This window comes from Pelodiscus sinensis, chromosome Z (genome assembly GCF_052426305.1).
Source record: "Pelodiscus sinensis isolate ZL-2025 chromosome Z, ASM5242630v1, whole genome shotgun sequence".
NCBI lineage: Eukaryota > Metazoa > Chordata > Testudines > Trionychidae > Pelodiscus > Pelodiscus sinensis.
The window spans coordinates 12,134,228-12,159,312 of record NC_143085.1 but is presented as its reverse complement, the minus strand read 5'-3'; the positions used below and the strand labels follow the sequence as shown (position 1 = coordinate 12,159,312).

Sequence of the window (25,085 nt, the reverse complement as noted above, 5' to 3'; positions counted from 1 at the left end):
CTAAAGAAGGGTAAGTGGAAGGAGGTGAGGGAGGAATGGGGAACGAGCCCCCGATGGGGACGACTGAGCTGGCTCTGCGGGATTCTGGGGGTGGAAGCTCTCCTGCAGCCCCCCAATTGCTCCCTCTCCCCAGATGGCAGCCTGCGGCAAGTGCAGCCGCTCTGATGGTCTAGTGCTGTGATGTGCCCATCACTCAGGGCACTCCAAGCCAGGACTGCTTTGCAAGCGGGGCACCCCTGAGAACTGTCTGTCCGGGGTGGGGGTGGGGTCCCTTTAAGCACAGCCCGCGGCTAGCCTGAGGCAGCAGCTCCACGCTCTAAGTCCTCCTCTGATGCCCTGCCGGCACTGCTTCCGGCCATCCTTAACCTCGGTTCAGGGTCCACTCTGTGTGGACATGCTAGTTCGAATTAGCAAAATGCTAATTTGAACTAGTTTTTAAGTCTAGCTGCGCTAATTCGAATTAGCTTAGTTCGAATTAACTAATTTGAACTAAGTTAGTTCAAATTAGCGTTGTAGTGTAGACATACCCTAAAAGTGTTGTCATATGGGTGGAAATGCGGTAAATCTTGCATTTTATTAATATCAGCAGAACTGACTTAAATGGGGCCTCTTTGTTTTGTAGTCTTGCCTTAAACTTTGTATTGATGCCCATCAGGGTGAAAGAAGCTATTTGCATAAATATGCTACCACACTTAAGTTGCGGCCCTCGGCATGTGCTGTGAGCATCATTGTGGCCCCCGGGGCTTCCAAAGTTGAGTAGTCCTGGTCTAGATGGTGTTTGGTTCTACCATGGGGACAGGAGACTGGACTTGATAGTTTCTCAAGGTCCCTTCTAGTGCTCTATGATTGAATTAGTGATTGATTCTATGTGTCTGTAGATGTGGGCAATGCAAAGGGCTGCAGCCCTGCACCATTGTGGATGGCCGCTGCCTGGCCTGTGAAGCTGGCTGGAATGGCACCAAGTGCGATCAGGCTTGCTTGTCGGGCTTCTACGGAGATGGCTGTGAGAAAATCTGCCCCCTGTGCAAAGACGGCCACACCTGCAACCACATCAATGGCAAGTGCTCACACTGCAATCCCGGCTGGATAGGAGACAGGTGAGTGGAGGCTGGGAGGCTGCTTTGTGACAATCCGGACTGCATGCTCTTGTGCTCTTCTGTTGGCCAAAGTGGCGCAGGCTACACAGGACATTTGGGCACTACTTATATTAGACCCATAGTCCCCTGACACCTGTCCTTTGCCTTAACCACTAGGTAATGCTTTCCTCTGAAAGCCCTCTTCTAGGGGCGGCTCTCTCCTCCTCCCAACGGCATCCAACACGCTGGCACCTTCTGTAGCGCTCAGTCAGCATGCCCCAATCCTGTCACGGAGCCACCCTGCTGGAGACTCTGGTCAGTCATACACGGACGTTGTCCTGGCCAGTGTGATTGTTCTGGCCCTCACCAGCTTCTTGCAAGGGCAGGGAGTGCAAAAGGTTTCCTACAGTCCCTGAAAGCCACCAACCTCACCCGTTTGCTCCCCGCTCCCAGGTGTGAGCCCATGGGACACAGAACCCAAGGGAGATGCATGTAGCTCCAAGAGGAGCACACAGCACAGGTTGCAACATCGGAGACCAGTAGAACAGAAACTCCTCACAAAACCATGTCTCTGTTGCCCATAGCATGTTCCTCCTACAATGGAGCCTGGCCTACTTCAGCCTGCAGTGAAACAGAGCCCTAGCGCCCTCAGCCAGACACTCTGATTGACCAAGAGAGAGAATGGCAGCCCCTTCCTCTATGCCCAGAAGTTGCCTGCAGAGGACAGAGCTGTGGCCTCTTGCCTGGCATTGCAGAGGCTGTGGTGAGCATTGCCTAGCTCTGGTGACTCACTACTCCAGGGCAGTGCTCACCCCTGGGGCTGTCCCAGCCTGCTGCAGTGTACCCAGTGCTTGCTGCTATGCTGAAGCAGGTGGCAGCTCTGGGCAGTGATGTGGAGATGGGAGGATGCTCAGACAGACCCTCTTTTTCATCCCGTGTTGTCACTTCTGGAGTTTACCAGGAGTTTGTAAGCCCAGCAAATGGAAGGATTGTTAGCAGGGCAATGAGCTCACCGGATTGTTGTCTGTCCAGATGGATTACTCTCTATCATGTTGGCAGGATATAAGAACATGAGAATGGCCATATAGGGTCAGACCAAAGGTCCATCTACCCGTTGTCCTATCTGCCGGCAGTGGCCAATGCCCGTGCCCCAGAGGGAGTGAACAGAACAGAAAGTCATCAAGTGATCCCTCTCCTTTCACCCATTCCAAACTTCTGGCAAAAGAGGCTAGGGACCCCATTCCTACCCATCCTGGTTAAGAGCCATTGATGGACCTAACCGCCTTGAATTTATCTAGCTCTTGTTTTAACCTGTGGTGTCCTGTCGCAGCTCTAATCCTGGCAGAAAGTGCCATACTAGTAGCTCCTGCTCTATGTTCTGTCCACAGGCATTTATTGCTCATCTTGGGTTCCAGATAGAACCCAGTCTAAAAGCAAAGTGTGGCTAGTGGCCTGTAAAGACTAAGGATGTTAAGAACTAATGGACTAGTCGACTATCCAATAAGCAAGGGTATGTCTACACTACCACCCTAGTTCGAACTAGGGTGGTAGTGTAGGCAACCGGAGTTGCAAATGAAGCCCGGGATTTGAATTTCCCGGGCTTCATTTGCATAAAGCCAGGCGCCGCCATTTTTAAATGTCCGCTAGTGCAGACTCCGTGCCGCGCAGCTACACGCGGCACGGAATCCGCACTAGTGGACATTTAAAATGGCGGCGCCCGGCTTTATGCAAATGAAGCCCGGGAAATTCAAATCCTGGGCTTCATTTGCAACTCCGGTTGCCTACACTACCACCCTAGTTCGAACTAGGGTGGTAGTGTAGACATACCCCAAATGCTTATCGGATAGTCAGTCGAATAGTCAACTAGTTGCTTCCCTCCTCCCTCTTACTGCCGAAGAGGCATTCAAAGGGGCAGTGCCCTGGAGTCCAGGGTCAGCTGGGGACTCCTCAACTGACCCAGGTTCCTTGCAGCACCTCCCCAAAAGGATCCCGGTTTCCACAGCAATGCTTCATGGAGCCTGGGATCAGGTGGGGAGTCCTCAGCTGACTCCGGACTCTCCGGTGCTGTGCCTTTGAAACACTGAGGTGGCATTTCAAACGGGCAGCCACCATACCACTGATCCTGGGATCAGCTGTGCGATGGCTGCCTCTTTGAAACACTGAAGGGATGTTCAAAGAGGCAGTGCCGCACAGCTGATCCACGGATCAGCTGTGCAGCGGCTGCCCCTTTGAAATGCCACCTCAGTGTTTCAAAGAGGCAGCACCGTGGAGCCTCCCCAGCTGATCCCGGGCTCTGTGCGGCATTTCAGTGGAACCCGGGATCAGCTGGGGAGTCCCCAGCTGACCCTGGGTTCTGGGGGAAGTGCTGGGTTCTGGGGGAAGTGCTGGGTCAGTTGGGGAGTCCCCCACTGACCCTGGTCTCCATGGCTTTGAAATACACAAGAGTCCCCACTGGGGACTCTTGAACATTTCAAAGCTGGCACGCACGTGCAGCCCAGAGTCAGCGGGACTTCCCGCTCGCTCCGGGTAGCACATGTAGTTCTGCATTCCTCCTTTGAAATGTACAAGAGCTCCATCAGGGGCTCTTGTACGTTTCAAAGGAGGAATGCAGAGGTGCCTATCGACTAGTCGAGTAGTTGATGGAAATTTAACATCCTTAGTAGGGACATCCCAGGGGCCAGGTCTCAGAGCAAAGCATCCCAGGGTTTGGTCTTGGAGCAGGAGCAAATGGGGATGTTCCAGAGGAAGGGGAGGGGGGCTAGTCTTGAAGCCAAGTTTGTGCAGTGGCCAGTGGAGCTGTCCCAGGGGAGCCAGGCTGATGGTGGAGAAAGATGTCTCAGGTTAGTGAGATGAAAAGAGGAGAATGGACCAGGGTGGTGGCAGAGGCCCTGCTGACTCATGTCTGTGCTTTGGGGGCCACCTGACTTTTGACCATCCTGTCCCGGGGAGGCGGGACTTGAACGCACAACCCTGTCCTCCCCAGGTGAGCACCCTGTCCCCTAGGCCACACAGGATTCTGCCTCACCACCTTACTCTCTGCTGCAAACCCAGTTTCCCCTTGCCAGATATGCTGTAATCCAGTGGCAAGGGTGTCAGTGCAGCACTAACCCTGCCTCTCCAATGGCCACAGTTCCCGCCAGTGATCATGGCATCCGCACTCACGATCTGGAGCTCCCAGAGTGTTTGTGGTGACTCTGTTGTTTGAATCCTCTCTAGGACTGCACCAAGGGCCTAGAAAGGGCTCCATATGCTGTAAGAGGCAGCAGAATTTTTCTTCGTGTTTCCTATGTACCTAGTGGAAAATGGCCTGGCAGCTCCCTGCACCTAAATCCAGTCTTTGTACCTGCTGGCCTCTCCACTTGGGACAGGGAGGGACCACACCAGAGCAGTGGCTTTCCAGCACACAAATATGTTTATATGGTGTGTCCGGCACCCCCACAAAGCTGCCTGATGCTGCCAGAGTAGTTATGCCTGCACCCAGAGAGGGATTTCCTCTTGTCCTCTTCCTGTAACCTGCTCCTTTGGCCTTTTCCTAGGTGTGAAGCGAAATGTCGCAATGGGACGTATGGCGAGAATTGCGCCTTTGTGTGCAGTGACTGCTTCAATGGAGAATGCCACTTTGAGACGGGCAGATGCCTCTGCCGGGCAGGCTCTCACGGCACCTAGTAAGTGACTCTTGTGTCTTGTTCCCTGTGCAGCTGGTACTCCGGTTGCACAGGCTGCTGTGGCCATTGCAGAGCTGTCTGGATACACAAACATGGATTTGGGCACATGGGTAGGATCCCCAAGAGAGGAGGATGGAGGGAAGAGCCCAGAAAAGTAAGGTAATAATCAGAGCTTACTTTGTAATGAAAGAGGAGCCAGAGCTCAAGCAATTTACTTTAATAACTGACATGTCAATCCCAAAGGCGCTAGGTCTCTGAACTGCCACACCTAGAGCCCTGGCATGTCCCAGCAGAAAATAAGCACCGACAGCATCCCCTAAATAATCTCTTTGGAGCCTGAAAGAATGCATAGTGCTTGGAGGTGGAGCCAATTGATTACTGTTTGTTTTTGTCCGAGCTGGGGTTGCAATTGAGGGGGGCTTCACATGTCTCAGATCAAGTGACCGCTCAATTATTAGTGCAAAGTTATCCTTATTTCTTCATTCCTGCCTTCACCTGCATCGACCCTATCAATGAAAATATTGTGGGCATTGGGTCTGTTTCCTACTTTCAGTTGCAGTACTGTCTTTTTGAATTTTCATCAATCACCCCTTTCAGGCTGCCCAGTGTTCATCCAGACTCTCAAGCAGAATTTTCTGAAGAATACACCTGAATTTTGTGAGATATTTTGCTTTTGCTGTTATGCTGGTTTTCACTGTCAGATCCCCAAATAGAGGGACAAGCTGAATAGAATTATTCCTACAAGAGATAATTGCTAGTAAAGCAGTATCTTACTTCTCAGGCCTTTGTCACCATTCCAGAGACAACTCAGTATTGTTGCACATTTATTGCCCTTCACACGCTTTCACACACAAACACTTGTAAATGTACACCAGAAAAGGCCCAGAGTACACCAGTGCCACTTTTGTTCCACTCAGTCGAGAGAGCTTCTTGTGATTTTCACCAATCAAAAACTAGTCAAGAGACAAAACCAACATCACAACCCCACTGAGAAACTCAGGTCAAAACAAATAAACAGACCTCTCAGAAGATTTTTTTTAAATGGAACAGAAAACATATCATGTGTTACTCATATCACATGCCTATTTATCCCTCAAATATCTCATTCAGTGCAAGAAACCTGCAGTGTTGGGAAGAAAGCACAAAAAGCCAGGAATCTGTTGGTGTTCTTGGTTTGTAATTAGATTGAGCCAAATTTCTGCTGACAGTGGTGTCAGGAGTCTTCCAGGTCCCACCTGAAGTACCTTGAATTGCCTAAGGAAACCTCTCTGTAGCATCCCTTCCTGTGGAAAATGTCTGTTGTTGTCTTGCTCAAATTCCTTTTGGTGATAACTGGTTGGTAATATAGAGATATGCTTTTCCTGAGAATTAAACCAAAGGTCACTGAGAATTTTTCTTGTCCAGTTAAGCATCCGGGAGACTGATAGTGATTGCCGAAGAATTCATGAACAACAATGTACTTTAGCAGAGTACTTAGTTTGTTTGTTCGATGCATGGAATTTGATGCATGTTTGTTTGTTTGTTTGTTTGATGAACCTGTGCATTCTGTCATCTCCTTTGTTATATTTCCATTGTCAGCCCTTCTGGTGGATACAATTCCCTTGGGAACAATTCATGGTCACCATCCTTTGCTAATAATAACACACTGTATGTTTGAATTGTAGGCAGTAACCGCTCTAGCCAAGACTCCTAGGGGAGGATTAATTCATTAGTTGAAATTATCTTTTGTAGTTTACCGAGCCTGAAGATTAGTTGGAACTTCAGGTCTCATTTTCAATAAATGTGTATGGTCTGTGACTTGGAGAGGCTTATCTTGTACTCTGGGAATATTCTCTCTTCTTGAATGGGAGCAGATAGTGTTTGGAGGAAGGGTTATGAATTGTTGCATATAACAGAGAGAGGGAGAAAGCCTCTCTATTTCTTGTTGTGTGGGAAAGAAGGATTTAATTGTTATGAAAATGATAAAAAAATTGGGTAAGTGCTAAATAAATGTTGAAGAGGACTGGTCAGTAATGATTGGGATCACTTGGTAAAGTAGGCACAAGCAAACTGTGCATTTTAGTACAGCTATCTACCAATGTATATATCTAGGAACAAAAATGTAGGATAAAATATTTAGAAAACCTGATCTATGAAGAAAGATGACAACAACTGGGCATGTTTAGTCAGAAGTAGACTGAGACTGTACCTGATAAGTCTTCAGACCTATTACTTACAGCAGTGGTCACCAACCCGTAGATCAGGATCTACCAGTAGATCTTGGAGCCTCTGACAGGGAATCCTGACTGGTTTAGCTGGGAAGCTATCAAGTGCTGGCACTTCAGTTGCCCCTCCCTCTACTATCATGCTGCTCCTGCCCCTTGGGAGCCTCCTGCTTGCTGTGCAAGGTGTGGGAGGGAAAAGAGGGAGGTGCTGAAGTCAGGGTGTCTCTCCTCCCTCCACTCCCTCACACAAAGAGAGGAGGATGGATGGAGCTTGACAATGCAAATCTGTCACTCTCACAGTGTGTGTGTCTCTGTCATTCTCACAAACACACACTGTCCTTCCCTCTCATCTCCTGACCCAACACACATGTGGGGTTAGTTACAACTTTTGTTGCTTGCAAAGTGGGTTAATTTTGGTTTTTGACTGGTCTGTGCATTTCATAATTTCCATTTCTCTCTTTTGCTTAAATGTAATTCTTTGAGGAGTGAGTTCTAAAATGCCGAACCTGTCATGGCTGGAGTCATTGTCATTGTGGTAATTGTGCTCCTGGAAGTGGCAGGCATGCCACCTTCAGGGCATCCCTTATCCTGCCTTCCTGCCTGTGTTGGCTGTCTGGCCACTCCCAGGGTGGGTGGAGGGAGAGATTGGACTTGAGGCTACTACCCTGCACTCCGAGGCAAATGCTGTATCCTCTTGGCCACTCCAGAGTCCACCCCACCTCCCTACCCACACTCCGAACCCCTTGGCCCAAGACCAGAGCCTGCACCCCCACACCCTTCCCCAGCCTGGTGAAAGTGAATGAAATTCAGGGAGGAAGGGGGATGGAGGGAGCAGGGAGAGGCCTCAGAGAAGGAGTGGAGCAGGAGCAGGGCCTCAGAGAAGCGGGGAAGGAAGCCAGGCAAGGGTATTTGGGTTTGAGGTAGATTTTACATTGCTCTTAAATTGAAAAAGTGAGCTTGTGTTAAAAACGTTGGATACCACTGCCTTAGGTGTTTATTTTCCTCTAGGATTTTACAAATGATTATTTAATAATTTTCCCAGTATCTTTCCATCTGAAAAACTTTAAGTGACCGGTATATAAATAGAGCCCTGCAAGTCAATGGATATCCTCCTTATATCTGCAGGTATCTGCATCTGTGGATATGGAAATCTGCAGCTCATTTTTGCAGATTGGATATGAATACAAATTTTCTACCTAGAACCCTGCAAATTTGCAGATATCCACTTTATATATCTGTGGGTGTCTATGGATGTCAGTGCGGATATCTGCGACTCATTTTTTGGATACAAATTTTGTATCTACATAGGGCTTTATCCCTAGGATCTCTTTGTTCCCCCTTTTAAAGACAGGGATTAAGTATGCTTTTCTTCAGTCCACTGAGAAATCACCCATTCTCCATGAGTTCTTGAAGGTAGTTGCTAACAGTTTCAACATTGCTTCAGCAAGTTCCTGAATTTCATCAGGCCCTGCTAACTTAAATATATCTAACATATCTAAATATTCTCTAACCTATTTCTTTGCCTATTTTGGCTTGTGTTCCTTATTGTTAATATTGTGTTAAGTATATGTTGAACTTTAACCTTCTTATTGAAGACTGAACCAAAATAGGCATTAAACACTCAGCTGTCTTCATATCATTAGTTCTTAACTCCCCTTCGACACTACGAAGAAAATTTATGTTTTCCTTCGTCTTTCTCGTTTCAGTGTATTAAAAGAACCTCTTCTTATTGCCAGTTATATCCCTTGTAGGTGTAATTTTTTTGTTCCTTTGTCTTTCTTATTTCATTCCTACTTGCTTGTGCTTTTCTTTTGTTCCTTTGCAATTCATCTGTTTCCAGTTTTTGCGGGATTCCTTTTTGATATACATGTTATTAAAGTGATAGAAATGTAGCCGTGTTAGTATTAAAGAGCTCTTGATGGAGCCATATTAGCATATTACTATAAGGATAGTTTGCAGTTACGTGTTTAATATTGTCTCCTTGAGAAACTACCAGCTCTCCTGGACTTTTTTATCCCATGGATTCTCTTCCCACTGGACTTTACTGCTTAGTTTTCTGAGTGTGTTAAGTGGCTTTTTTGAAATCCATTGTTCTTATTCTGCGGCTGTCACTCCATCCTTTCCTTAGAATCATGAAATCTATCATTTCATAATCACTTTCACCCAAAACACCTTCACATTTGAAACCAATTCCTTCCTGTTGGTCAGATTGAAATGTAAAGTGGCTGTCCCCTCTTCCCTCCCTCTCCCCCCCCCCCCCGTTAGTTCCTTCTCTTTCTGGGTCAAAAAATTATTCCCAATACATTCCACATACTGTGAGTGGGTTTATTTTACTTATTTGAAATTCGACACACAAAAAAGTCATCTGAAAATTTCCAGTTTTGAAATATTTATTTCAGGGGTTTTGCTTACTCCCCCAACCACCTGCCATTATAGTTCACATATTGTCTCTGCCTTCCCCCCCTCGGCTTTCCCTCTTTTTCCTTCCTTTTTTCCATTTTCCTGCCGGGAAAGATGACAAAAAGGAAAACAACACACTTAAAAAACAAAACAGTACTGAAAACCCATACTTAATTTTCACCATTCTTCTGGTTTTATCAACAAAGAACATACTTCAAAAATTAAAAACTTTCATGAAAAATGTTATGGAGAGATCATTTATTCATGGAAACTACTTTTTTTGTTCAAAAGATGTCCACCAGCTTCAATCAAACCCTGGAGGGGACTCAGGTGAAAACCTGACAGACTCTGAAAGTTGGGAGAGGCTCCCTTTCAGATCCTCAGGTCCAGGTAGCTGGGGGCTGTTCTGTTTCCAAATGTTGAAAAGATTTTTATGTCTTCAGAAATTGTCCCTCATCTTGACGCCTCAAAGATGCTGTTCACATGATACGAAGTAGCTGCACAAGATGTTTCCTTTCCACCTATGACTAGGGTTGCCACATGGTTTAACCAAAAATATCGAACACCCTCTCCCTCCCCCCCCCAAAAAAAAAACACCAGGAAAAAAATTCTGTTGAGAAAAAAAGGGGGTTGGAGACCAAAGTTTGAGCAAAAAAAAAAAAAATCATCATGGCCCCTTTAAGAAGAGGCTTTTTTGCTGGTGGCCATTTTGTTTTTCTCTTCCAGCCACAAAACAAGCCCCTGTGGAACCACGTAATGGGGGGCGGGGGGAGCTGGTTGCTGAGTGTGTTGTAGAGTTGCCAGGTGTCTAGTATTTTTGCCTCCTGGCAGAGGAAAAAAATCAGAAAATACCGGACATTTTAGGTATTCGGTATTTTCTGATTTTTTTTTACCAGACAGGAGGTGAAAATGCCAGACTGTCTGAGTCAATACTGGACACCTGGCAACCCTGCCTATGACCAGAGATGAAACAATTCCCCCGTCCCTCAGAACCAAACCTGAGCATAGCATCACTTCGGTGCCCTCCTGGCAGAGGTGTTGGAACTCCCTTTGCCTAGCCATGTCTTGATGCTCCCTTTAGTCTGCTTGCATCAGCTGTTCAACTCAACTGCTGAGACAGAGGCCCTCATTGCCCAGGTCTCTGCATAAAACACCAGCTCAAACACAAAAGCTATGCTTGTTTTCAAGGCCCCAGATACCCCAGAGAGCTCCTCTCTTCAGAGCTGTGGCACCGTGAGCTTTCTGGGTGGTTCTCTGAGTGTAGGAGAATAACTTTGGCCATAGCAGAGCCCTTTACTGAGCATGAATCCAGCCATGAGAGTAACCCTGCTAAACATTTGCACAGCTGCCACCAAACCAGCTGGGAGAGAGAAGAAAAGGGAGAGTTGTTGGGAGGAGAGAGATGGAAATACATTTTTGCAAAACCCCAATCCCTTTCATCTCCTCCCTCCATCCAGGGAAGGAGAAGGGCTCATTAGACTACTGGCTTGGCCTCTTGTGAATGTGGTGACTGCTGGTTCAAGGGCCCTGAGACATCAGACAAGGAGCCAGAAGAAAGAGGGAGCCACTTGTTTGCTACAGCTGCTGCTAAGCCTATAGGGGACCTGAAGAAACCCTAGTGAAGTTGGTGACATTCTTGTCAGGGTAACTCTTGGCTCAGACACTGTATTGGGGCCTGAAAGATGGGGCCTGAAACACTTCTTCTGTGGTCTGAGTTTTGGGGAGATTTTAAACAAAGCAAACTCTAATTACTGTAATTCTTAAGGCTGGGACAGCTCCCTGAGCTGCTCAGATTGACACATTCATTAATGTGGGGCTTTTCAGTGAAAAACAAATACAGAGGACAGAAAATCACTGTAATGGGGTAACTTTACATGCATTTGATGTCCTGTATCAAACAAACAGTGAGAGATAGTGGCCCGAAATTGCTTCAGAGGTACAGCCACCAATAATAGAATAGCCTGTTAGTATATTGGATTTTTTTTCCCCTGAGACAGTGTGAGGAATCTGTAGCTAACCTCTACAGAAATATCCATTCTGGTAAAATCAGTCCGACAAAACGATATCAGCTTGAAACAGTGGTTCCCAGCCTTTGTTTTATACCATGGACTGGCAAAGCCATTCACAAGCCTTTGGAGAACTGGTATCATTTCATTAGCATATTTGCATATTCATTATGTGCATTCATTTGCATATTTGCATAACATCAAAACCCTGGCCCCCAAAGCCACCGCAAACAGCCGGCTTCAGCTCCAGCAGCCGCCAGCCACATGCCTGGGGTATACCACAGCCTCGGTCCTGAAGCAGCCGGCAACCAGCAGAGTTTGCCATGGCCTGGCAGCCAGCAGTCCCCGGCCCGGCACCAGTCTTCAGCCTGGCGATTGGGAGCCACTGGCTTGAAATACAAAGCCTTTCAAAAGTGCTCTCCAAGTCTATATGCCAGTTTCTGGGTTGTACCAGTCAGTGTTCCTTCCCCAGTCCTACCTTCACCCACCACCCATGTGTGAAAAGAACAGGCAAAATGTTCTCAGAGAGGAGTGAGCTGTTTCTGTAGGACATGGCACATAATAAAAATTCTTCTGTAGAAAAGCTTTAGTCCAGTGGAGTTAGTTGTGCCTGGCATACTATGTTCAGACATGCTCTCTGGAGTTGTGTAGCTCCAATACAGCACAGTGTGAAAGGGAGCTTACAGCACTTGCCCTGTGGATTGGTACATTTGCTCAGATCCTGGGACAGTTCTCTCCTTCCCTGTCAAAACTGGCCGAGGAAGTGCTTTCCATTCAGTCTAGCTGAGTGAATTTCTTGTGTTTCTTGTGCTCACCCTCTCGAGTGAGTTCTGTCTTGAAATCACAACTCCATCGCTCAGGCTGCAAGCAAAAAAGCCTGGGGCCAGATTAGATTGTTGCACTTTTCCTGGAGATTTTGTTTTAGCAGAAAATGAGCATTCTCATGTGTAAGTCTGTGGCCTTACCTATGTACCGCATAGGTGAGTGTTGTGACAATGTATCTTGCTTATCCATCTCACTGCTTATTCAGCGGTGCCTGTAGTAAAATCACTAGTTTATGTCAACTCTTCATTTTCTAAAAGGCCTATCAGTAATTGATGGAACCTCTGATTTGAGGGCAGTGTTTTCCCCAGGAACTGAAATTAAGGGAAGTGTTCAAATGTACAGTGGGGTGTCAGAGCCAATGAGGGGTGAGACTGTAAGAGTGATGGTGGGCTGCATGATAAATTGTAGATGATTCTCTGAAAATGTCCACTCAAAGGCCGTGTCCAGACTCAGGGTTTTTTTCGGGAAAAGTAGCCTTTTCCCGAAAAAACTTCCCCTGCATCCAGACTCAAGCCGCGTTCTTTCGAAATAATTTCGAAAGAACGCGGCTTTTCTTTCGATGGCGGTAAACCTCAATTTACGAGGAAGAATGCCTTCTTTTGAAAGTTCCTCTTTCGAAAGAAGGCGTTCTTCAATGTAAAGAGGCCGTCTTCGAAAGAGAGCATCCAGACTCGCTGGGTGCTCTCTTTCGAAAAAGCGGATTTCTCTTTCGAAAGATCCGCCTGCAGTCTAGACGCGATCTTTCGAAAGAGGCTCTTTCAAAAGATGCTTTCGAAAGAGCCTCTTTCGAAAGAAGCCTGCAGTCTAGACATAGCCAAAGTGTGCAGCAACGGTCAAAAAAGCTACTAAAATGATTAGGGGCATGAAATAGTAATAGAGATTAAAATGACTCAGATTTTTCAGTTGGGAAAAGAGACAACGAAGTGGGGATATGATAGAGGTCTATAAAATCTTGATTGAAAGTTAATAAGAAAATGTTATTTAATCTATCACATAGCACAAGAATGAGAATGAAATTAATAAGCTGCAGATTTAAAAAATAAACAAACAAAAGGAAGTACTTCTCACAACATGCAGTCAGCCCATGGAATTCTTTGCCAGGGGAATGCTGTGAAGGCCAAAACTATAATAGGGTTAAGAAAAGAACTAGATAATTTCCTGGAGGAAAAGTCCATCAATGGCTATTAGACAGCATGAACAGGGCAACACCATGCTCTCTTTGTTCCTAGCCACTGTCAGAAGTTGGGGCTGGACGACAGGGGATGGATTGCTTGATCATTGCCTATTCTGTTCATTCCCGTTCCTTCTGAAGCACCTAGCACTGGCTACTGCTGGAAGACAGGATACTGAGCTAGATGGACTGTTAGTATGAGCCAGTATGGACATTCTTATGTAAAAAATTACTATAATAATAAAAATGTTTAGTATAGAAACTCCACAAGATAATGGCCTCTCAAAATAGCAACCATGTGAGGTAACGACCTTGGCATTTTAAATATCTTAGCCTACTAGGAAACATGTATTTAGATAAGTTTCCCAGTCACAAGTCGAGCGTTCTGGAGCAGAGTTGCTAAAACATAGTCCAACAAAGAAATGCTCCTTTAACAGGCTCCTGACTTTTCCCTCCACCACACTCCATGCACTGTTGTCCTGGGGTCAGTGGAGACTGAGTTCAGAGATGCTTTCATGTGATTTCACCCCCCAGAAAGGGAGTGGTGGGGGAAAGGCACCTTGCTTAAATTTCCAGCTGCTCACAACTCGCTTTGGCCACTGTTGTTCATTGGGCCACTGTTCACTCCACCACCCTGTTGCCAAAGGCACTGTGTTGTCACCTTCTGCTGCCACCTGCCACTATGACCTCTGCACATTTGTCTCGGAAGGTTCCATGAGAGAGCCAGCTAGTGCATGCTGGGCTGTCTTTTCCATAGAAACTCTATCCCTGAGCAGATCTAAGCATTTAGATCTGAGTATCAGTGATGTCAGCTCTACCAAAACAAAAGACTCTCTGGAATCTTGTCAGCTCTGACTTTAGAAACCGTGCAAAGGGGAGGGTCAAATGATGCTTGAGATTCTGACGAAGACCATCAAGTAAAGCACCTGTCCCCACCCTTTCTCTCTCCTGGGATCTGGTGTGTGAACCCCTTTTTAGCCAGTGCATTTTAATTGAAGAAGACAGGCTAAATACAGTTCTGCTGCTCTTTACTCGTACAATAAAGATAACATTTTGTGATGTCCACATTCAATACTAAAGAGATTTGTAAGCCAACACCAGCCAACATTGATCACAATGGCAGCAGAGCTCTTACTGCTGAATATGTAGGCAGAAGAGGTGACTTCCCATAAATAGATCCAGAAGTGCCCCCCCTCCCGCCCTGGCTCATCACTAGCTATCAATAACATAGGAACAGCCATACTGAGTCAGACCAATGGTCCATCTAGCCCAGTATCTTGTCTGCCAACATTGGCCGATACCAGATGCCCCAGAAGGAGGGAACACAACAGGTAATCCTCAGGTGATCCCTCCCCTGTCACCCATTTCCAGAGAAACAGAGGCTAGGGACACCATTCCTACCCATCCTGGCTAATAGACAATGATGGACCGAATCTCCATGAATCTCTCTAGCTCTTTTTTGAACCCTGTTAAAGTCCTAGCCTTCACCACATCCTCTGGCAAGGAGTTCCACTGTGCACTGAGTGAAGAAAAACTTCCTTTTGTTTGTTTTAAACCTGCTGCCTATTAATTTCATTTGGTGACCCCTAGTTCTTCTATTGTGGGAATAAGTAAATAACTTTTCCTTATTCACTTTTTCTACACCAGTCATGATTTTATAGACGTCTATCATATCCCCTCTTTGTCTTCTCTTTTCTAAGCTGAAAAGTCCAAGTGTTTTTAATCTCTCTTCATATGGGACCTGTTCCAATCCCCTAATCATTTGAGTTGCCCTTTTCTGAACCTTTTCCAATGCCAATATATCTTTTTTGAGATGAGGCAACCACATCTGTACGCAGTGTTCAACATATGGTTGTACCTTGGTTTTATACAGAGACAATAAGATTTTTTTGTCTTATTCTCTATCCCTTTTTTAATGACTCCTAACATTCTATTTGCTTTTTGGACTGCCGTGCACACTGAGTGGATGATTTCAGAGAACTATCCACAATGACTCCAAGATCTCTCTCTTGAGTAGTTGTAGCCAGATTAGCCCCCATCATATTGTATATATAGTTGAGATTATTTTTTCCAATGTGCGTTACTTTACATTTATCAACATTAAACTTCATTTGCCATTTTATAAGAAAGCTAGTCCTTGTTCATATTTTTCAAATCTCTGATACTTTTTCAGGTAGATGTATTTGATCATATTCTGAATATGCTTTTAAAGTGTATATTAATGTTTCAATTTCAATCCAAATTTCCAACCAATGACTATAATTGGCAACATTGCATATAATTTAGTTGACCATTGGTTGGGGGGTGCTGGGGAAATTCAGAATGGGTGGTTACACCTGCATTGGGGGGTGCAGGAAAATCCCTGCTTGGTGGAAATTTGGTCTTTGACTAATCACTGTGTGCTTCACTGCTTTGCTTTGTTTCCTCAAAACTACACATCTGTGATTAATTATGGACAGTCAGGGTTCCTGTGCTAAACAACTCTTGTTGGCCTGTATTAAACAGAGTTGTGCATGCGTCTCCCTCTGAGGATTTTATCAGTCAGGCCTGGAGATTCTGTACCAAACTCAGAAATAGCAGCCAGGACAGAGAGCACCTCTCCTCATCGCAGCAGGTACCAGAGATCGGGGCAGAAACTGAAATACTGTGGATTGCAGCAGTGTCTCATCTCTGAAATGGAGGCTAAGAACTCAGGGCTCTGTCAAGGCTTTAGCCACTTTCCTGGATGGGAATTAGTGGGTGCACTTGCATGCACACCAATGCTGCATCTCCACATCTCCCTTTCTGATTCTCTTGACATTCGAGGTGTATGATCCAGTCTTGGGGCTGGGACCTAGACACTCCTGGCTTTTCATATATCCTGCTGGGATCTGCATCAGGGATGTTAAATATTGGTTAATTGAATAGTCGATTAACCTAATGAATTCTTATTGGTTAGTTGACTAGTCTATAGTTCCCAGGGGCAGGGCTGCAGCCACAGTGTGCTCTGGCCTCACTCCTGAGGAGTCCCCTGTTACTTCACACTGCTGCCTCTGTATCAGAGGCAGATGTCTGGAGCATCATGCAGGAACTGGTCCACGAGGAGAACCAGTTTAAAAACCAGCTCCCCTCACGGACTGGCTGCCTGTCACCCCATGCTGCTGCTTCTCATACAGAGGCAGCAGTGTGGGGTGGCAGCAGCCTCTATCCAGGGAAGGCTGAACTCCTGGACCCAACACAACCTGGAACTGAGCTGGACTGCCTGCCCACCCAGCTTCTAATACATTTTCAATGCAGAGCTGCAGCAGAGGTAGGTACCAGACCTGGCACAAGCCAGGACTGAGACAGGCTGCTGGCCAGTCTGCTAAAAAATTTACTGGCAAGAGGTGTGGGGAAATGTGTGTAGTCTATAGCATTAACCTATAAGCTTTGCTTATCGGTTAATTGGTTAGTCAATTACACTGTTACATCCCTAGTCTGCATTCCCATATGCCGGATGAAAACCAGGCTGGCAGTGGGGGACAGCTAGCTTACACATTGAAGGAGGGCTTTGGTGGTTTCCTTAGGGAGCTGGACAGTAGTTTTGTGATTGACTGGCTGAGTCCAGCCTTTTGCTCCTGCTACTTTGTTCAGTGAAAGAAAAGCAGTGGTGTTTTTATGCCAGTGCCCCCTTCACTGTCACCCACCCCAAAGATTCAGGCCTCCAAAATAATGAAATTGGCTTAAAAAGTGGGAGATTTAAAAACATGTTTTTAGTTTATTTGCCTTCTGGACTTAAGTCTTGAGGATTCACATTTCCTAGATGGAGTTCCGTGATGAAAATCACTCTCTAAGTCAAGAATTAGTTTTCTTGCTGCTGAGTACAGACTCACCTGGGCTCTGGCTCTCACGGACTAAGTTTTCTCTGATGTTACCTGTGGGAGCGTCGGCCTTCTAATTACAGAAGCACTTTAGGTCTGTATTTCTAGTCAGGGGGAGCAGATGTCCTGTGTGCGTGTGTCATGTTCAGGGCTCTGGTATCTGAACTTGACTTCCTAAGAGCTATCCCCTCCAGAAGGCTTTGTCAGCGGTTTAATGCCTGCAGACGAGTGAAACAGAACTTTGGTCAGATGTTACTCATTGCCCCACCTTACAGACAGACTTCTGTGGCATGGCTTTGCTCAGGATAGAAAGCTTTGTGGTCATTTTCCCAAACAGTATGTGGGAATTTCTCCGCAAAGCACCCGGTGACATCAATGAGAAGCAAACCTGCATTTACTGCTGACAGAAGCACCACTAATTACAAGAAGGGAAGGAAGCTGAACAGCTGGAGACTGTTCCACTATCATGATCCCCCAGGAACTGCAAAGCAGAGTCTTTGGGCAAGAGTAATACCAAGCTTACTGCAGGAGGCCTCAATCACATCTGTTTAAGCAGTTCCATGGAGTATAAATAATTCAGCATTGCAGCTGGGGAGTCTAGACTCAGGGTGTCCCATTCGCCATGCAATGCATATACAGTGGGTCACAGAGTCATTTGCTCTCTACGCCAATGAATGTTTAATCCAGAATTAAACAGTTTCAACAGGAGAGAGTGGGGCAGCCCCAGAACAGAGTATCACACGGCCCACTGGCTAGAGGTAGGAGACCCCCCTCTTCAAACTCTTTCCTCCCTCAGATAAAGGGTGGAGTCCCAGGTAAGTACTGTAACTATTGGGCTAAGTTATAAGGAGGACACCATTCCTCAGTCTGAAGACTTTTCAATTTGAAAAGGAGACCACTAAGGAGAGAGAAAATAGAGTTCTATAAAATCATGACTGGAATGGAGAAAGTAAATAAGGAAGTGTTATTTATTCCTTCTCATAATACAAGAACTAGGGATTACCAAATGAAATGAATAAATAGGAGTTTAAACCAATCCTCTCCCGCCCCCCCCCCCCCACACACAATGCAAGTCAGCCTGTTGAATTCCTTGCCAGATAATGTTCTGAAGAACAAGAGAATAACAGGGTTCAAAAAAGAGCTAGGTACATTCATGGTGCAGCAATGGCTATTAGCAGGAATGGTGTCTCTAGCCTCTGTTTGTCAGAGCTGGGAATGAGCAACAGAAGATGAATCACTTGATTAACCTGTTCTGTTCATTCCCTTTGGGACACTCTACATTAGCCACTGTCCGAAGACAAAAAACAGGGCTAGATCAATCTTTGGCCTGAACTAGTTTGGCCATTTTTATGTTCTTATTTTCTTGTACTGTATATGGGTTTGTGTTTTAATGTATCTCAAATTTCACTTCAGCTTCCAGGACTAACTCAGAAAGTAAGTCTGTCTGTCTGTCTGTCTAATCTATCTAATCTATCTATCTCTGTGTGAGTCTGTTCAAAACTCCTCCTAAATGGTAAGAGCTATGCCCATGAAATTTGGTATGCAGCTTCCTCTTACCCTAGCTTAACGCTACATCAGGATTTAGTTGTGGCAGGAAAATGGGAAGTGCCAGGAATGGGACTGCTTTCCAGAACATGGAAAGGGAGGGGGCTGCTGTTCTCACGGACGTGATAAGTGCAGAGTGACCATTGGGGGCGGCAAGCACAGGAGAGAGCTATACTGAAGAGTGACCACTGGGGGCAGCTGCACCAAGAGAGTGTCCAGCAGGGCTGGGGTTTGCCATCTTGCCTGCCACCAGATCAGATAAGTAGCCTCCCTGCCCCAAATCCTTTGCCTCCACTGGCTGTGGGGAGGGAGAGAACCCCACTGGATAGGACTCCTGCCCTGAGCCCTTCCTTAACCCCAACCCTCACTTTCACATGCTCCCAGCCTCTGGCCCTGCCCTGAATCCTGCACTCTCCCCTCCCAGCACCAGTCCCCTCCCCTGAAGGACCCTGGTAATGCTGGGTAAGTTTTCTAGTGTTAATATGAAAGTAATTTTAACTTTATCTTTTGTGCATTTTAAAAAAAATGAATATATATATATATATATATATATATAAAAAGTAGTTGGAATCTGGAATAAATACAGTTCTATTAATTTTCATTGTATTATGATTGATGGCACTGACAAACTTTGAACTTGCTTAAAATACTAAATATTTCAGTAAAACCTTGTGCTCTGTTGATATGGACATATATTGTGGCTTGGGCAACTAAAGTTCAACATTTAATTTTAATCATGTATAACCCACAGTGGTGTACTGTTCCATCTAATGGCACTGAGACCACTTCATGCATCATGCTAGAGATTGATGTTCTGGCATTTGATTTAGCGGGTCTACAATAGAGCCGCTAAATCAAATGCTGAGGGCAGCTCTGGCCAGCATCTGTACTCCTCACAGTAAGGGAAGCCGACTGGGAAAGTTTTCTCTCATCAACCTCCTGCAGTGGGGCAGCACCTAGCTCAGCTTAAGGTTAGCGGATTCCATCTATGTTGCATACCTTAAGCTGACCTTCCAGGTCTCGTGTAGGCCTGGCCATACCGTCTTACAGAGAGAATAATGAGTATGCACTATGGCTTTAGCTACTAGGCAGCTGGCTTTTAGTTCATGAGGTAGGGTGTTACACATGGAAAATGCAGATTTTAATTTTGTTTTAAATCAGAGAATTTGGTTATTGTGGAAAACTAGGATCTCTGTTGATCGTGACCTGGCCTCCTCAGGGATGTGATGACCTAGGACCAAGCATTGGAAACACCCTGAGGAACCACACAGTCCCAGGACCTGGAGAGTGATTCTTTCTCTCTCGTTTCTGGTTTATTGCCCGTGTTTCCCTTCTAGTACCAGCAGCATGGTCCATCAGGGTAAGGGAGTTCCCTCCCAGCTCAGTTCCACCACCAGACAGAGATCCAGGGTAGGTGCTGTGGTTCCAGGGGCTCTGGGGTCTGAATCCACAGAGAGGACTGTGGGGAGTCAGTGAGGTGCTCGAGTCCACTGATGTGAGATTCTCTCTCCTCTCCAGCTGTAACCTGACATGCCCGGTTGGTCAGTACGGAGTCAACTGTGCTAAGTCCTGCAGCTGCCATGACGACACTTGTGACCCCCTGACTGGAGCCTGCCACATGGGTAAGTGCAGCCATTGTGTCTGGGTGTGGAGTAGGATGGGGGGAGGGGAGCAGGGCCCCTTTCTGCTATGTTATTTAGAAAATAGGCGCTATGGAGGGGTGGGGGCTTCCAGCTGTCTGGGTGCTTCTCTCCCCAGGTGCTCCAGCCCCTCCTACCCAGTGCACCCAGTCCTGTTACTAAGAGGAGCCAGGCTCACTTGCCCCTCCCCCAATTGAGATGTTCCCCAGTTCCTCCGGCACTCACTGTCCAGGAGAATCCCCCATGCTTCCCATTGCTGGTTGGCGTAGATCAGGTCCTTGCACCAGATGTGCATCTTAGAGCCACGACTTCCACGCCTACGTTCCGGAATAGCTAGGGAAGCTAGGCATTGCAGAACGCTCTCCAGAGGTCAGCACAACGCTCTTCCATCACCTGATTTACTGCCTGCAAAGCTGCCTCATCATCACAGGGCAGGGAGGAAATCAGAACAAGTTGGAGCATGGGAGCAGTGGCTCTGAGTGAGCCAGAGAGTCACCTCTTGAGCCTAGTACAGTATTTACAATCAGGCAGGCTAGGAAGCAGGTGCAACGATGGATTCCTGAATGTATTTAGTGTGTTAGAATCTCTTTCCCACTGATGCAACTGCTCTGTAAAGGCCAGCAACAGTGAAGATGGACACCGGAGAGTGCAAAGAACTATCGATAGAGCCTTTATATCTATGGCTATGTGTTAGTGTTGGCCCAAGAACAAATGGAGATAAACTGGCTGTGGGTAAACTGAGGCTGGAAATTAGATGAAGGTTTCCAACCATGGCAGGAGTGAGGTTCTGGAACAGCCTCCCATTGGAAGGGATGGAGTAAATAGACTGACTTGGTTTTAAGCTGGGGCTTGATGAGTTAATGAATGGGAGTCTGTGATGGGCTCCTTCCCAGTCTTGCAACCCCAGTCTGCACTGTCCATCACATAGTGGCTAAGTTTTAACTAGGGGGCTCTTCATTTGTGCAATCTGTAGCACTGTGCCTGCCATCAGCACTGAGCCATGAGGAGTGTGATAGGCTGGAGCATCTCTGGCAGGAGGGGACTTCCTGGCCTCTATCCCTCTGCACAGCGAGCTGGGCTGGACTCTCCAGAACCCGCCCTGTGTCAGATTCTAGCACCTTTGGAAAAGACTAACTTGCTGGGGTGGTGACTTCTCTGCTCTGCTTGGCAGATGCTGCAGCTGCACCAAGCTCTGCGCTGTTCCCTTTCATTCTCTCCGGGAAGCAGGATGAGGCATGCAGCCTGCCTGAGCCACCACATCCAGCTGTGAATTCTGTGCACAGTTCTGAGAGATGGGGGCTGCCCGGAGCCAGTAGGCCATGGCTCCTGTTTCAGGACAGCTTGGACAGGGCATGTGTGGGCAAGTGCTGCTGGGCTGTCCTAGAGACTTGCAGATCAGGGCTGAGCTTGGTGTTTGTCTCTACTTTTCCAGAGTCTCCAGGTTCAGTTTAGTGACTCCATTGGCCTTGTAGTTTGTGGGGCCCTGTGCTTCTCTGCAGGGTGTGCAGCAAATGCCCTGCTCACCCCCTCGCTCTCGCTAGCAGATTCACATCTCTTGAGATAGCAGCTCTGTTTACTGACTCTGCCTGGGGACTCTGCGTAGTCCCAGTGGTTCCATCTGGAATTTGCAGAGTGGGTACTTGCACAGGAAAGAACAGGAGGGGAATCTGGAGAATTCTCACTGTTGGTCAGCTGAGCTCTCTGGCTCCAGCTCCTAGCTTTGATCTGCTTTTCTCTCAAGCCCCATGTCAAAGTGCCTTTGAAGCCTGAAAGACACTCCTGTTGGACTGAGCTGTGTTGGGCCAGAATACTCCAGATCTCACATTTTTTCAGTCTGGAGAAAGCAGTGCAGAGACCCCTGGGAATGAGGGTATAGGGATTCTGTGGTGTTCAGACATGAAATGCATGGAAGGCTCCAGTTGAAATCCTGCAGGGTCAGGAATTCCAGTCTGTACAATGAAGACAACAGCTCTAGCCTCACTGCCCAGCAGGAGAACTGCTCCTTCTTGCATTTCTGGTTACACAGATGGTTTAACTGCTACCCTGTCTCCTTTCTGTCTTTAATCTCCAAAGCTCATTGAACCTGCCATCTGCAACTGCTGACTGGAGTTCCTCTCTTCCCATGTCACTAAAGATCCTCTCCATTCCAGCATCTTCTCTCTGTGTGCCACTGAAACAGCTCTCACCAGAGTGTCCTCTCTCTGGCCATACCCAGGGCTCCATCCTCCCCAATTATCCAGCCACCTCCCATGCCATCAACCATGTTGTCCTTCTTGGAATGATATCCCCCCACCTTGGGTTCAGAACCTTTTTCCTCTCTAAGGTCTCCTCCCTTTCTCATCATTCTGTCAGGGTATATCTACACTAACTCCCTAGTTCAAACTAGGGAGGCTAATGTAGGCATTCGAAGTTGCAAATGAAGCCCGGGATTTAAATATCCCGGGCTTCATTTGCATCTTCCTGGGCGCCGCCATTTTTAAATGTCCCTTAGTCCGAACTCCGTGCCCGTGGCTACACGCGGCACGGAGTAAGTACAGGCAGTCCCTGGGTTACATGGATCCGACTTACATCGGATCCCTACTTACAAATGGGGTGAGGCAACCCCGCACTAGCTGCTTTTCCCCCCAGCAGACCAGGGAGACACGAAGCTAGTGCCCCACCCAGCAGACCAGGGAGACGTGGAGCGGCTTTTCTCAGCAGACACCTCAGCTTGAGAATAAAGGACTGAGGGAAGTGAGGTGTGGGAGAATAAAACTGAGCTCTGGAGAAATGTTTGGCTAGAGTTTCCCCTACAATATGTACCAGTTCCGACTTACATACAAATTCAACTTAAGAACAAACCTACAGTCCCTATCTTGTACGTAACCCGGGGACTGCCTGTAGTTTGAATTAGGATCTCTAATTCGAACTACTGGTACACCTCGTTCCACAGGAGTAACGGTAGTTCGAATTAGATATCCTAATTCGAACTACCTACTCCATGCTGCATGTAGCTGCTGGCACAGAGTTCGGACTAAGGGACATTTAAAAATGGCGGCGCCCAGGAAGATGCAAATGAAGCCCGGGATATTTAAATCCAGGGCTTCATTTGTAACTTCGAATGCCTACATTAGCCTCCCTAGTTCGAACTAGGGGGGGTAGTGTAGACATACCCTTAGTGTTTCAGATAGAGGATTCTCTTGTTGCATTCTCTTTTCCCTTTAACTTTGTTTGAACAATCTCATACAAAAACATGTGTTGCCCTTATGTGAACATCCTCCAGATTTTAAGGGCAGCCCTATGAACTCTTGGGGAAGATTGGGCAAGAGCAGGGAGGTGACATCAATCCTGCGCAAAATAATGGAGCAGCTGCCACAGAACTCAATTAATAACAACAAAGGGGTGTAATATAATTAATTAATGCCAATCAAGGTGTATTTATGGAAAATAGATGCTGTCAGGGACTGTGGGTGTTGAACGCTGATCCACAATGCTCTTAAAAGCCAATAAATTCTGATCTGCCACCTTGTGTCCTCCTAACAACCTCAGAACACTGACAGAGTCCAATTCTGGGATTTGCTTGGTGGAACTCCAGCATTTCCATTTGGTCCCCTGCTTCTGTTTAAACCAAGCCGGGGAACAGTAAGTTTTCTGTGCAATGGGGATTCTCCTGCTGAAGATGCCCATTCCCCTGTGTTACTGCCTCCTATTATCTGACTCTAGTCTCCTGATAACATGACCCTGCCTGCCTTGTGACACCTGATTCTCTACCTGCTATCTGGCCTGTCTCAAACTATGATCTCCTGGTATACACCTAGCCTGGCCCTGCCTCAATTGCAACTGTTACCTCAGACTACTCACATGCTGGTCATGACACAAGCTAATTTGAGATTTTCTTTGGATGAGATGACAAGTGTGGTTGATATAGTGTCGGTGTCATATATTTAGGGTTCTGTAAGGTGTTTGACTTGGTGCCCCTAGAAATATGTAAAATTAACATGGCACATATTAGATGGATTAAAAAATGGCTAATTGAATAATCTCAGATTAACTATAAACAGGGAATTGTCATTGAATGGATGTGTATCCAGTGGGGTGCCACAAGGATCAGGTCTTGCCCCTACACTACTTAGCAGCTTTATAAGTTCTCTGGAAGAAAAGTATAAAATCCTCACTGATAAGGTTTGCAAATGGTACCAATTTGGGGAGAGGTAACAAAAAACTGGCCACTGATTCAGAGCAATCTGGATCTGTTGGGAAACTGAGCTAAGCAAACAATATGCATTTTAATGTGGTTAAATGTAAATGTATACGGACAAAGAACATAGGCCATACTTTACAGGATGAAGGACTCGAGGGTAGTGATGGATTTTTTTCTAGAAGCTCTGCTCTGGGCATTATTTTGGGGCAGTTACCTGGCCCATCTGAAACAAGAAATTGGACTAAATGATTGTAAGGGATGCTTGTGGACTCTCTGAACTATCTGTGTGACAAAAGCAGAACAAGATCTCACAGGTGGAAGTTGCAGATGGCACAAATCAGACTAGAAATAAGTGACCTATTTTTAACAGTGAGGATATCTAGAGATGTAGTGGATTATCTATCACTTGGAAACTTTAACTGGGATTTTTCAAAGGATGTCAGTGCCTGAGTTACAGTCGGTACCAGGCATCTAACCTTCTAGATGGATTCTCTGGCGGTCAGGCTAGATGATCACAATGGTCCCCCTTTCCCA

The 25,085-nt window shown here is 46.5% G+C and overlaps 1 protein-coding gene across 3 annotated transcripts in view; it reads left to right on the top strand.

Annotated features, from left to right (window-relative positions):
• SCARF2 (scavenger receptor class F member 2) overlaps window positions 1-25,085 on the top strand; it is a 101,127-nt gene that overhangs the window by 34,897 nt on the left and 41,145 nt on the right. For all 3 annotated transcript variants that reach the window (XM_075898218.2, XM_075898217.2, XM_089775290.1), the window contains exons 5-7: window positions 879-1,097; window positions 4,613-4,741; window positions 20,250-20,353. In XM_075898218.2, coding sequence (XP_075754333.1) covers window positions 879-1,097; window positions 4,613-4,741; window positions 20,250-20,353 — 452 coding nt within the window. The remainder of the gene's footprint in view (window positions 1-878; window positions 1,098-4,612; window positions 4,742-20,249; window positions 20,354-25,085) is intronic.